The 12,552-nt window shown below is 53.6% G+C and overlaps 6 protein-coding genes across 6 annotated transcripts; 2 read left to right on the forward strand and 4 right to left on the reverse strand.

The window, feature by feature from the left end:
- Positions 1 to 2,681, forward strand: HD553DRAFT_338598 (uncharacterized protein; the record flags this gene model as incomplete). Its single annotated transcript, XM_046182356.1, has 4 exons — positions 1 to 1,583; positions 1,646 to 1,792; positions 1,849 to 1,917; positions 1,991 to 2,681. 4 exons carry the CDS (start codon positions 1 to 3, stop codon positions 2,679 to 2,681), a joined length of 2,490 nt encoding a protein of 829 aa, XP_046040522.1.
- A 342-nt stretch (positions 2,682 to 3,023) lies between these two features.
- HD553DRAFT_19671 (uncharacterized protein) lies at positions 3,024 to 4,638 on the forward strand. The gene is made up of 5 exons (XM_046177067.1): positions 3,024 to 3,339; positions 3,446 to 3,472; positions 3,544 to 3,718; positions 3,787 to 3,921; positions 4,000 to 4,638. Exons 1-5 carry the CDS (start codon positions 3,267 to 3,269, stop codon positions 4,385 to 4,387), a joined length of 798 nt encoding a protein of 265 aa, XP_046040523.1. The 5' UTR covers positions 3,024 to 3,266; the 3' UTR covers positions 4,388 to 4,638.
- Positions 4,639 to 5,202: 564 nt separating this feature from the next.
- Positions 5,203 to 7,893, reverse strand: HD553DRAFT_266647 (putative regulation of budding-related protein; the record flags this gene model as incomplete). Its single annotated transcript, XM_046177492.1, has 4 exons — positions 5,203 to 5,975; positions 6,285 to 6,839; positions 6,948 to 7,733; positions 7,815 to 7,893. 4 exons carry the CDS (start codon positions 7,891 to 7,893, stop codon positions 5,203 to 5,205), a joined length of 2,193 nt encoding a protein of 730 aa, XP_046040524.1.
- A 559-nt stretch (positions 7,894 to 8,452) lies between these two features.
- HD553DRAFT_303661 (uncharacterized protein) lies at positions 8,453 to 9,505 on the reverse strand. Its single transcript, XM_046178901.1, has 6 exons — positions 9,418 to 9,505; positions 9,287 to 9,309; positions 9,147 to 9,176; positions 9,040 to 9,071; positions 8,854 to 8,937; positions 8,453 to 8,733 (listed from the first exon to the last, which is right to left on the reverse strand). The coding sequence occupies exons 1-6, from the start codon at positions 9,438 to 9,440 to the stop codon at positions 8,668 to 8,670; spliced, it is 258 nt and encodes an 85-aa protein (XP_046040525.1). The 5' UTR covers positions 9,441 to 9,505; the 3' UTR covers positions 8,453 to 8,667.
- A 66-nt stretch (positions 9,506 to 9,571) lies between these two features.
- Positions 9,572 to 11,271, reverse strand: HD553DRAFT_303664 (putative proteasome subunit alpha type 7). The gene is made up of 8 exons (XM_046178902.1): positions 11,173 to 11,271; positions 11,076 to 11,113; positions 10,970 to 11,011; positions 10,756 to 10,882; positions 10,519 to 10,643; positions 10,315 to 10,440; positions 10,068 to 10,244; positions 9,572 to 9,973 (listed from the first exon to the last, which is right to left on the reverse strand). Exons 1-8 carry the CDS (start codon positions 11,192 to 11,194, stop codon positions 9,773 to 9,775), a joined length of 858 nt encoding a protein of 285 aa, XP_046040526.1. The 5' UTR covers positions 11,195 to 11,271; the 3' UTR covers positions 9,572 to 9,772.
- Positions 11,272 to 11,940: 669 nt separating this feature from the next.
- HD553DRAFT_338603 (uncharacterized protein) lies at positions 11,941 to 12,479 on the reverse strand (the record flags this gene model as incomplete). The annotated part of the gene is made up of 2 exons (XM_046182357.1): positions 11,941 to 12,089; positions 12,158 to 12,479. The coding sequence occupies 2 exons, from the start codon at positions 12,477 to 12,479 to the stop codon at positions 11,941 to 11,943; spliced, it is 471 nt and encodes a 156-aa protein (XP_046040527.1).
- Positions 12,480 to 12,552: the final 73 nt, after the last annotated feature.

Raw genomic sequence — 12,552 nt, forward strand, 5'->3', positions numbered from 1 at the left:
ATGTCTACCCATACCTTGCCTCATTCCTGCGTCCCGTCAGCCTGTCCAGGGGGACCCCCATCGGGGGCCGCTCCCGGGCCTTACAATGCTCTTCGGTTTGCACGGGACCACTTGAAGGATAGGAAATCGACGATTGACACGTGGACGCGGGAAGGTATTGCTCGCGTTGAAGAAATCCTTGGGGAAGGATGGAACCCGGCAGAATGGGTCAAGATCACAGCGTTGGCTGGCGCAGATGGACGTCCGAAAGCAGCACGTCTTTGCGACTTCTACGAGATATGCTGGGACTCTGGAGTCTACGACGGCGCATTTAGCGGTGGCGGACAGTACCGGCCGGGTGGCGACTTTGGGCTTGACGTTGAGGAGAACCAGGCGCTTGGCATGGCGATACAAGTCATCGAAGCCGAGGACGACTACTGGCGTGGAGTATCGGAGCGGGAACTGTTGAAGAGAGCCGGTGGACTTGCGGGAATGGATTTATCCGTTCTCGACCGTGCTTGCGAGCTGCTCAGCGAGATCGAGCGTATTGAGGACCAAGCCGCTGAAGCCGTAGACGAATTGTTGGGCAACTCTCCCATCGAAACACGCGGTCAACTTGGCATCGACGGCTTACCGATCGCTTGCGACACGCCGGAGAAGAAGAAACTTTGGCTGCATTCGAGGTCTCTGCTTCAAAGAGCCCGCGATTCAAGGGTCGCAGCGGGATTGGAGATTCGGCAGTTTGGTTGGGAGCAAGGGTACTTCATGGGACGGGAATGGATGCGAGGCGCAAGTCCCGCATTCATTATGACCATTGCTGGAATCATCTCGACGATCTTTGCCACCCGGGCGGGATACAAGGCAGAGTCGTCCCTTCCAGGGGAACTGCATTATCTCCGTCGACTCATAGGATCGGGGCGATTTTATGAGAGCGAATGGATCCCCGTGCTGGATATGTTTCGTCGTACCGATGGAGTAAGGCTCGCAACTACCTTGTCAAAATTGCAAGATGCAAAACGCCTACCGGAGGCAAGACATAGGTGGGCGGACATCGCTTCCCGCGCTCGAGAATTGTGGACGGGAAAAGGAGGAGCGGTATCAATGCCAGTAGCCTTCGACTCCAGCATCGCCAACGCCGATCCCGAGGTAGCGCTGCGCGGTCTTCGCAACTTAGCTTCGAGACCGCTGATCAGCGCTGGAAGGGAAGCTCTGCGGGCCCATATCGGGGAGAAGCTCGATATCGTTGTCCATACCGAAACTTGGGCGGCATACCTCAGCGAGCTTTGGCAACTTCGGCTCGGTACAATGGATGGCCGGACTTTTGGATCACGCTGTCGTCTACGCGAGAAGGTCCTAGCACGGGTGATTGGGAAGATGTTCAGTGCGCGGGAGGTGGGGACTTACGTCTGCCAGTTTCACTATCCTACCCTGGATAGTCAAATCGGAGAGCAAGTTGTTGAGTGCGAATCTCAAATCTTGGAAGAGAGATTCCGGTGGTCGAAACCGGCCTTGACGGAAGAGATCGACCTCGACAACGATGCACTGCGCAAGGAAGCCCTGGAAGCGGAGCAACGGGTGGACAGGGAGCTACGGGGAGGCAACAAGTGAGTGTCTGCACTGCGAATGTATCATCAGTTTCCCTTACTGATGAATACGATATTTGCAGAGATGTTCGTAAAGCTGACCGACAAAGTGCGGATGTCGAGAGTCAGAGCGACAGTGATGTTGATATGGGGGGTATCGGTACCGGCGGGAATGGAAAAACAGACCGCGGGAACGAAACCCCATCCATCAAGGATGTCGCCGACATAGAGTAAGTGCGCTCGCGGGTCTGTCACGACTGCGGGTTGACTTAGAGCTTTGTTATAGCATGGGAGATGTGGACACCGACGTCGCGGATGGCCCGACCGGCGACGACGACTTGCCAGCTGTGAATGAGTGAGTCATATTGTGGAACTTGACATGAAAGAATGGGCTATTAACGCGAGAACTCATGTCTAATATGAAACAGAGAATGGGTTCCAGAAGCGAGCGATTTCGTCTACGAATTAGATGATCCCAAAACCCTTTATGCGGGTCTCTCGAGGAAGGAGAAGCGGGATATGCCCGTGTGGAACTCGATGGCAGACCCGGACTGGCTTCCTGAAGCTTTTGTGGGACCGGGCAGCCTTCCGAAAGGATCGAACGCCCAGCGCAATGTTCAGCAAGCTGCTCACGAGCGAACAAAACAGGTCGGGCACTACGTCGAGATGCAGAAGAGCAAGCACGTCGAGATTGCTGAACGGACGGGAAGATTCTCCGTGACTTTCACAACGGGCGCTTTCTCGGAGGGAACATCGTCTATCCTGATTTTCGAATCGCCGGGAATAAACGCCGGACGGAAATATCTGCAGCGGATGGGAGACATCTTCGCGAGAGCTGTTTATCCTGCAGCGCGGGATATGGATCGTCGAATTCGAGAAGTAGAAGAGCCCGGTTCGACAGCTGGGATGACATCGCCCTGGGAAGACGTAGCGGGAACCGAGTCGGAAGGTCAGAAGGACTCCGAAGACGACAAAGACTCTGACGATGATGACGAGATCGCAAAGGATACGGTCGACAACCGAAAGAGTGAGACAGCGAGTGAAAGCGGGAAGGAAGAAAGAAAGGTCGGGGCTCACGGGAAGGGAGGAAGGCCGAAGCCCAAAAAGAACAAGAAGTAGGGATAAGGTGAAGTGTATGCGATGTTGTCCTTATGTTGTATGTATTCTGCTCTACTACTGTATGTTACTGTCGAGTGTGTCACAACAATCAGTATAATATCCATTGTACATGCAATCTTGGTATAATCGATTAATTTTGGAACTGGTAAAATGCAGATTGAAAAGAGAGAGTGAAAGAAATAGAGAGAGACGACACAAATGACTGGGCGGGAAAGCGACAAGTTCGCACGGGAACATTCTTGTGGAAATGATATTATAGGCGGGAACGATTTTTTTTTTGTTTTGCTAAGGTCTCGAACGTACGCAGGATTTGTGTTGTCGCGCGACTCGTCGCGCGACGCATTTAGAAGGGCGGCCAGCATAGAATTAAGCTGGCGCGTGGTAGATTTATCAGCACTGCCTGTGCTGTCACGCAGCCAGGGACAGGTGAACCTCGAGCCCGCTCCATCCGGCGGTCTGACAGCGAGCAGCGACGACGAACGACTTGGACTTGGACGTCTTCTCTTTGTCGAGTTGAATTCCATAAATCGCCTGCCAATCCATTCATCCTGAACCTTACGAGTAGCTACCACCAATTCAAGTACAATGGGTCTCTTTACCGATGATGCGTCTCATATCGAGGTCAAGGCGGTCTTCCCGGACAACAACCCGTTGGGAGGTGAGTCGTTAGGTTTCTGGCTGCGAACGACACGCCGTTCTCCCTCCTGAGCCCAGTTCGTCTCCGTTACTAATATGTCCTCCTCCTACCTTGTGTGCATGTGCAGTCGTTGTAAACGGCCAACAGAACCAGAGTAGGCGCAACCATCTGTTGTCTGTCGTAATACGCGACGCTCACCAGTGCTTTCATCCTCCCATGTCATAGTGATCCTCAAGTTCATCAACTCGGGAACCGGTAACTACACGATCGTCAACGCTGCTGCCAGTTATCACGATGTCGAGAAGAACTGGGCTTTGGTCAGGAACACGACGGCCTTGAAGTACAACGTGCCTCTTCCCGCTGGATCCAACTTTTCGGTGCCCTTCAACGTTCACTCTGAGTGAGTCCGTCGTGTGACCTGCCAGTATCGCTTGACTGACATTGTTTGAGCTGTTGTGCGATACGCAGGTTCCGGCCTCGTGATATCGGTCTGACCGTCTGGGCCAACCTGAACGACGTGCAGAAAGATACGCACAGGTTCGTCGCTTTCAACTCGACCGTCGGCGTCGTGGAACCCCAGGGAAGCTGGTTCGACTTGCAAGCGTGAGTCCGGGGTTTGTATACTTTGACCGCGACGCAGTATAGGCTGAAATGATTCATTGATCCGCCTCGTCTCGACAGACTGTTCATGTACATCGTCGTCCTGGCCACCCTGGGTGGGCTCGGATACTTTGCGTACAACGCCTTGATGGAGTACTACTACCCTCAACAAAAACGAACCCGATCTTCCAAGCGCGCCGGCGGGAACGCTGCCACCGCCGACCTCAAGGTCGTACCCGCCGAGAGCGGTAAACCCTACCCGGCCAGTGTCAAGCCTTACGAGGAAGACTGGGTGCCTTCGCATCACTTGAAGCCCGCCAGTGGAGCTGCGAGGAAGAGGAAGGGGGTCAAGGTCGATGGAGGTGCTAGCAGTGCGGCCGAGGTGACGAGCGGTGGGGAAGGGTTTACCAGTGGTGGGGAGAGTGCCTCGGAAAAGAAGAAGGGTGGAAAGAAGGGAAAGAGGAACTGAAGTGGTCGCATAACGGCTTGACTAGGGGAGTTGGATTCCTGAGGTAAAACGGGTGCGAGCCTGTAATTATGGCTGGACATATGAGGGCGGCTCGTCCTTGCCAGACTTGATGCATAATACCCAAAGTTCAATTTCTTCAGTTCGGGACACACGAATCCGCGAACACAGCTGAAAAATTTCTTTGATACTCGCTTGTTGCACGATCGCCATAAGTATGGGCCAGACAGGCGAAAGCTTGCGTCCGGTATGACTTTGTACGCTCACGGGGTTGTGGAAAATATCACTGGTTCAGAAACGAAGGCAGGGGCTCGAAAGCGAGTGCCGAACGCTACATGATGTGGTGTGAAGCTACATGATCACCCGTCACAACTGAAATCGCATCAAATCCTCGGTCCACGTCGCCGCCTCCTGGCCTTGCGTTCGGTGCGGATCTCTTAGTTGGCTGAATCGTATCGCTGGCCCGTGCGAGGTCGTGCGTGACGCAGAGCCATATCGAGGTCAATGTCGTCGCGAGCGCGAGCCGGAGGATTAAACGCTCTGGCGTTGTCCATGATTTCCCCAGGCAGACCCAAGCCAGGGCCAGGCGGTTGGCTATCGCCTCGCATACGAATGTCAACTTCTGGTGCCGTCAAGACCGGTGTCGCGTCCCTCCGAGCCCTACGTCGATCCGAGTCGGAGTGATGACGACCACCGATGATGACGGTACCAGTGATGGCGATCTCACCAGGCTCGGGCTCACGTGCGTTGCACCTGCTCAATGTTTGTATTAGCAACATGCACAAATTGGAACTGTCACGCACGCGTTCAGGTCATGCTCACCAGAACCTATGCCCCTCTTGCCAAGCTTTGCTCTGACACTCCTTGCTGCAGTATTTCGCTTTGCGACACCGTCTACACTTGGCAAACTCTCGAGTAATCTTCTCCCACTTGCCGCAATTCACGTTGGCGCATTGACGGATCCCTCCGTGAGCGTCGTCTTTGCGGCATGCGTTCCTCATGATTACGCCTGCCCAGTATTGAATATCGGCAGGCAGCTTTTGCATCTCGGGATCAGGCCCGGAAGGACGGAAAGTGAATCTCTCGACGAGGGAAAACATGTTATTTGAGCGAGATAGCGCCGGTCGTTCGGGTAGATCGATGCCATCCGGAATATCGCAGTCGGGATGCATCGGTCGCCGAGGATGGTGAAACGCTGCCCGTACGTGGGGGTATTTGGAAAGATAGGCGAGCAGTTGCAAACATAACAAGATCGTGTCGTCGTTGTAGGTCACTTCGCCTGTCGGTGTCGTAGTTTCGATCACATTGACGAGGTCACTTAAATCTGAAAAGCCTCGAGGTGCCCCTGCAGCGATGACGGCGGCGAAAGCGGTCGTCTCATGTCGATCTTCCATACCAGTCATGTCTGTGCCGGCGATTGTTGTTGCTGGTAACGTATTGTTCCGGTGAGTCTGGCGAGGTGTCATCTCGGCGATACGAGGGGTCTGGGTCGCACCAGGTGCACCTGGAGGCGCGCCCATGGCCAGATCCACCTCTGCCTGTGTCCGCGCCTCTACATCGACCTCGACCAGACCATTCAAAGCTTCTACGGCTTCGTCGTCCATAGTCCCAACAATGCTAACCTCCTGTTCCGCGAGCTGAGGAGGCTCCTCTCCTACTGCAGACTCGTCATCTTCCGTCCCCGCCCGGCTGGTGGAACGAATATCGTTGTTCTGAATCGATATCCTGGCCACATCCCCGGCGTTGATAGCGATTGGCTGATGTAAACGGGAATTGGTGATGGTACCACTCCGCTGCCTCATGGCCGATTGAGGCGGGGTATCGATGCCAGGCGAGGATGCTCCGCTTCCGGCATCAAAGATCGCACGGGTGCTCGGCCGTCTTAGCGATAGCATCGGACGTTCCCGAGTCCTCGATTCACTCGGTGTCAGGCTCGGGCCTGCAAACGGACCGGCCTGATCGTTGAGCGAAGACAAGGTAGAATTCGATCCCGAGGCGAAAGGCGATCCGCCAGCCTCCTCCTGTAACGCACGCATGGATGTCTCGTGGCTAGGCGTACGGATCGACCGTGGCCTGATGTTGATACCCATCGCCGGTAGTGTAGGGATGGCAGCTCGGGGTGTAGGCTGCTCGATAACGATCGGTTGCTCTCCTTGTCGGGGTGGTGGTACATCCCGACGTTCAGGCGACGTAATTGTTCCGCTCCGACTGAGCACCATGGGAACTACCGGTGCCGGTTCCGTCTGTTCCCCTGAGCTGTCCATAGAGACATCATCCTCCCCTTCAGCCACCGATTCTGGTGTCATCGACATGGCTCGCAGTTGCTCTTCCGGTCGGATCTCGGGAACAGGCACGCGAGTCGGTCTGACAGGCATCTCGCGTGGTGGTAGTCTTGAGGAAGGCCTCTCCTCGACGAAGATGAAGCCTGAAGGTACCAATCCGCCGTCAAGATTACCTCCCTCCAGAGCCAAAAGAACGTTGAGATCCAGCCCAAAGGAACGGAAGAGCGTTCTTAGCCCATGGCTCTGATCGTTCGGCTGTATTACCGCGCGTCGAATGAAACCTCTATCGATGCCGGTCAAGCGAGCCACAGCGTTGATCCTCGTGATCGATGCCCGCTGCTCGAGCGTGAGCATGTTTACAATGATGTCGGTCGGAGAGGGTTCATCCTGCGGTACCATCGACCGTTCGAGGGACTCTTTGGTGATGACCCGACCGGGAGGTAGTCCATGTGCTGAGCTGCCCATAGGTTGACGAGTATGTGAACGGTGTTCAGGGAAGAGCGGTGGGCTGTTTCTGGACCGACTCGCTTCAGCACCGCTCGTGTGCCTGGTCTCCCGATACCGTTCCCTCTCCCTTTCTCTTTCCCTGTGACGATCTCGGCTCCGTGACGATTGATACCATGGGTGTTGCAACCCCGCAGCAGCTCTATCCACCGCGATCTGGCTACCGAGGGGGCCAGAATGTATCGACATCCCCTTGCCCTGCAGCCACACCTCCATAATCTGGGCGACCACGTCGAGCGCCCCACTCTGAACGACCCTCGTCCTGACCATCTCCGAACCCCTGACGCCGATATTCACGACGCATTGGAACGCAAGCGAATGTCGTAGCGAGATCTGTTGTTGATGATTGATCACCGCGGCCGTATGAGGTCCTCGTAGCGAATACCAATCAGCGATGGGAGAGGTCGCCGAACGAGGTAATGCTGATTCTTGTAGAATCTCGAGCAAGCGTTCTAGACCGCCATCGATGACGAGTATATCACGAATCCGTGGCGAAGTCGAGGTCAGGTAGGTAAGATGAGTAAGCGAATGTAGCAGTGGTAGCATAGAAGCCGTATCTAGAGCTATTGGACGCCAATCAACCAGGGAACAGGGGTCAGCTCTTTTAAAAGATACTCTTCGCACGGGGCCGCTCGTGTACCCACCTCTTCTGTCGTAGAGCTGTGCCGTGATGCTCACGCAAACCCTGTTCTGGGCAGGAAACGAGTAATTCGAGTCCCGCATGATGTCGCCTAATCAGCTCGTTCCGGGTTGCCTTGACGGTGTTTCTAATCTGTAGAGAGGTCAACTTCTAATGGTCTAGATGAGGAGAGCTTGAAGATCCAGTTGGTGTTTAGTTGCAATGCACCCGAGCTCAAGGAAGAGCAGAACAAGTTGTAGCGGACGAGCTTTACGCCGACGTTAATCCTTGACGAGCTCGGTATCGACCGCCACCACCGTGCGAGCAACACCAGCAACACCCGTAGGTTGTATAGATATTCCAGTAGTGAGGCGATGGCTCGTATGTGCAGTAGGTAGGATCCCCTTGTCCGAGAACGCAACAAAGGAGTGTTTGTTGATCTACCCCGGTTCCGCCAAGACGTCGAGAGGTCGAAATGGCTGCCAGGCGCGTTCTTCACAGGCTAGCGTGTACACTTGGTACTCTGCTCGATTTATATGTAGTGAAAAAGGTGGTCAGAGTGACGGTTTGTGGCACCTTGCCTGACCCACAGACTGTCAAAGATTGAGCGAGTTTGTGATAGAAGTTGATGATCAATCGCGACAGCTGCAAGCTCTGACTGAGGGGATCGTCACGCGAGAGGAAGCTAATTACTTGCTTTACTTGAGATCCCCGGGTCCGAGGATACGTATACGAGGGACTCTGCGAGCAAGTTCTCGACGGGCGAATCTAGGAAGCTCAGACGGTCTCAATTTTATGGTGATAGCAAGGGACTATATGGCGCATTCGTATGATACAGAGCTTTGTCGGCTTCACGGTTTTTTGCTGGTCAACCAAGCTCATACCCGCTTGGGTCCAGAAGGCGTGACTTCTCCCCAGACGATCTTGTCTTGTGCCGCACTCTCCTGCTCGTCCGGATAGCATCAAGGGCACCAAGGCATAGGACAACGTTAAGCATTTGCAAATGTCAGCGACTCGCATGTAACCGTGGTCTGGAGGAAGGATATGGAGGATGATGAACTCACGGCCAACTTGGTCCTCATCTCCTCCGAAGTGGCCCGCTGAGCTCGAATCTGATCGACCTTTCGCTTGAGATCAGGTGCAAGGGCCTGTAGAAAAGGTTTCAAGCCACCTCAAGTCAACATATGTCCGGCTTCCCAGCGGCGGGGTTTGCGGCGTCTCGACAGGACGACCTGAGGGTGGATGCGTACATTGTAGAACTGCTCGTCCGATGGTGTGGCGACTTTTGAACAGAAGAGGACTCGGTATCAATATCTCTCTTGACCCTTGAATGAGCATTGAATATGCTGCTACTCACTTTTCATCACTCCGTATCCAGCTCCCATCACTGTTCCGACCGTGGAACGGTATCCATTCGAGGCAACGAGGAGGATATGGAGTAACCGCATGAGCCAATTTCTCCTTCTTTCCTCGCCCGTACGGCTTGCCCAGACATACCTCCTACGGTGAACAAGACGAATCTACCCATCGGCAACGAAAGTATGTCAATATTGAATTCCTGATTGCGAGATTGACTGTCGGGTATCTCCACCGTCTGGAACAGCGTACGTTGCACGACCGGTACTCACTTTCCCCAGGCGATCTGCGACATTATGAGCTATGTATTTCCGTGTGCTGTGCTGTTACAAGGACCTCTTGGATCTGGCAGGACGTACTTACATGAACTTCTGAGTAGCCAGTTTGGCCACTCGGGATCTCGAGGGTCGAGGTTAAGGGCGCTGATCGATCGATTGGATCTGCTTCCGCTCTTATGTGCCGAGAGCGCTCGAGCAACTCTAGCGACATCGCTCATAGCCTGTCCATCAGAGCGATCAGGGCACAGAACACGGTTACATGGTCATAATATCGTTGTAAGAAACACACTGCCTCATCCTACATTCACTCTCACACTCTCTCTGAATTCCACTTCAACACGACCATTGTCTACTGATGACCCGATTCAGTAGACCCGGCTCCCGAATCGACACCACCCGCACCTCCGGTCTGAACAAGCGAAGGGTCCCTGCCCAATCCAGCGGCGGTCTGAGCGACGGCGGCGGTCCGGTTACGTTTGCGCTCGGCTTCGGCCTCCTTTTCGGCCTCGATCGATTTGACAATTTCCTCGATCTCTTCGTTCTTGAGTTCCTGTGCATTTACAAGAAACGGATGTACCGACATGAGCAGCATGAGCTTCTTGTAATATAGCAACGGTACGTTCTGAGATCCAAATACCACTTACCGTGATCTTTCCGTAACTCTCCATCACGGTGATCTCAATGTTCTTTGCTCCAGTCTGTACGACCTCGAGCAGACTCTTGATGGTCAACCTAATCGTATCGTCCCTCGACTGGTCCTCCTTGTAGTTCTTTTCCAAAAACTCTCGGACGGTCTTGGATGATCGGCCGACAGCGGTGGCCTAAGGGATTACAAAGACGCCCCGTCAGCAGGCGGTCAAACGTAGAGGTAAGGATCGTTTTGAAGCTCACCTTCCATGCCGAGTAGATACCGCTAGGTTCGGTCTGGTATAGTCGGGGCTTGACGTCGTTGGGATCGAATCCTACTACCAACGTCGATACACCGAAAGGTCGAACACCTCCCGATTGAGTGTATTTCTGGGCCAACAAATCCAAGTCGAAATTTAGTTACGCTGCTCAAGTCGTATGGTCTAGATCCGTATTCATTCCACTGACCTGCTGGATGCCGGCAATGTGCTTGGTAATATATTCGATCGTCACGGGATCCTCCACCGTCAGCCTGTGCGATTGACATTCCACCCTCGCCTTGTCGATCAGGATCCTTCCGTCTGCCGTCAGACCTGCATCACATAGGAAAGAAAAGGCGGAACATGTCAGTATACCAGCAATACTTGAAGGCTGAGGTTTCAGTGGAACTGAAATAAGGAGAGCTGCACACAGTTGCAGACTTACCGGCGAACGCAAGACAAACATGGTCGTCCAGCTTGGCCACCTTTCTCACGGTCCTAGGGTCTTGCAATTGAAGAGCCGACTTCTTCTCGACTCCCAGAACCACTACGTCTTTTCCTCGGGTACCAACCTGTTTTGTGACCAGGAATAACGAAGCAGTGATCAGTTTCGATAGTAGAAAGTAAAGCATGACGAGAAAGGACGAAAGGGAGCTTACAGCACAGGTACCGCGTCGGACTGCTTCCATCGCATAATCGACCTGTGCAGCAATTGTCAACATTCATTCACAGTGTGGAATGGTGTATTTCGAACGTAAGCCATACTTGGAAGAGATGCCCATCCGGAGAAAAGACGGTAAGAGCTGTGATCGGTATACAGGTCAGCGTACGCAACATGTAGTCTCGACTCCGACATGCTCACCTCTATCGTATGATCTCGACATTTCTCGTGCTAGTTTGACTCGATCGATCTAGTCTAATCCGAAATTGTAGAAGCTCAGTAGGAATAAACAGGACTTGCTGAACAGCTATCAGTCTCTATGATTCATGATGCAAAGGGGTTTGATGTGATGAGCGCTTCGTTGTCGTTGGAACCTCGAGGGGTGAGATCCAGAGCGTAGACTCGTGGTCGACCGAGTGGGCAAGGGGAAGATGACGAAGATGACGAAGCGTCGAGACCCGTCCATGGTAATTAGTAACCTACACTACACATCTATAATTCAACGACTCTACCGCTCTAGCTAATCTACAAATTCACAACCTGCGACTTGGGATCTGGTCTGCTCGTTCTGGCTGCCCGAGAAACCGACAAAATGGACCTACTTCACGTACTCGGCGTGCCTCCACCTGAGAACAGCAAACCAAAATAAAGCCGTTAGCGGTGCATTCCGGTTAACCACTTCGACTCGGCCTGGCACATGCAAGATGCAAGAACAAGGCGCTCTGAATCGCTCCTCTTACCTCAACATTTCGTAGACCGCAGGCAGGATAAGAATAGCCGCAGCGAGACAGACCCAATTCGAACTTCCGATAGACACTCGTACGCCTCCTTCAGATAGGTCTTTCACTGAACTCACCCCTCTCGTCTGAGACGCGGAACTTGATACAGCAATTAGCAAGATGAAGGATCTGAATTGCTCCTTGGGTGTTAGTGATATGTATTACACTCATGCCAAGAGTACGCCCCGACTCACAGCCAGACCAATGCCGCCGAAGTCAACGTCAGGACCAGGTGGATGGTGACGAGGGTATAGACCTTGTCCTGGTAGTGAGACTTTTTGTGGTGGTAGCGTGTCGCATACGCCTGCCACAGGATAGTCAGCAACAAGACCGAGAAGGCTTGAAGGATCATTGCAGGACATGTCAGCTCGGGATTAAGAGGAGAAGGAAACTCTGCGACTACGCACTCGGAATCAAGATGACGGCCGCTTTGCTCAACGTAGTTGTGACTGCGCCCGGGATCTCTATACCGAGCGAGTCTGGGAAAACCTGGTAAGACCACCCAGCAGCTACACAGCCGGCCCCTCGAACCTGTTGCGTACCACCATCCGCGATGGTGATGTTGTACCGGCAGTAATCCTTGGGCCCGAACCGGATCTCTTGGGTCATCGATTTGACGGCGACAAACCAGACTCCACTCGCTGTTGTCCAGGTCGGGATGGCGATGAGGACCCAGACGATGAAAGGGTATATGAGGTGCCAGGTAGCACCGGTCTTTCTCTCGCCCATGTTGTAGTCGATGTGTTCAGGAGATGGTCAGGCAGTCTATCCTGCTTCCACTGATCATGTGATTTGTACTGAA

The sequence above is a fragment of the Filobasidium floriforme genome (genome assembly GCF_021052385.1).
Source record: "Filobasidium floriforme strain CBS 6241 chromosome Unknown HD553scaffold_1, whole genome shotgun sequence".
Taxonomy (NCBI): Eukaryota; Fungi; Basidiomycota; class Tremellomycetes; order Filobasidiales; family Filobasidiaceae; genus Filobasidium; species Filobasidium floriforme.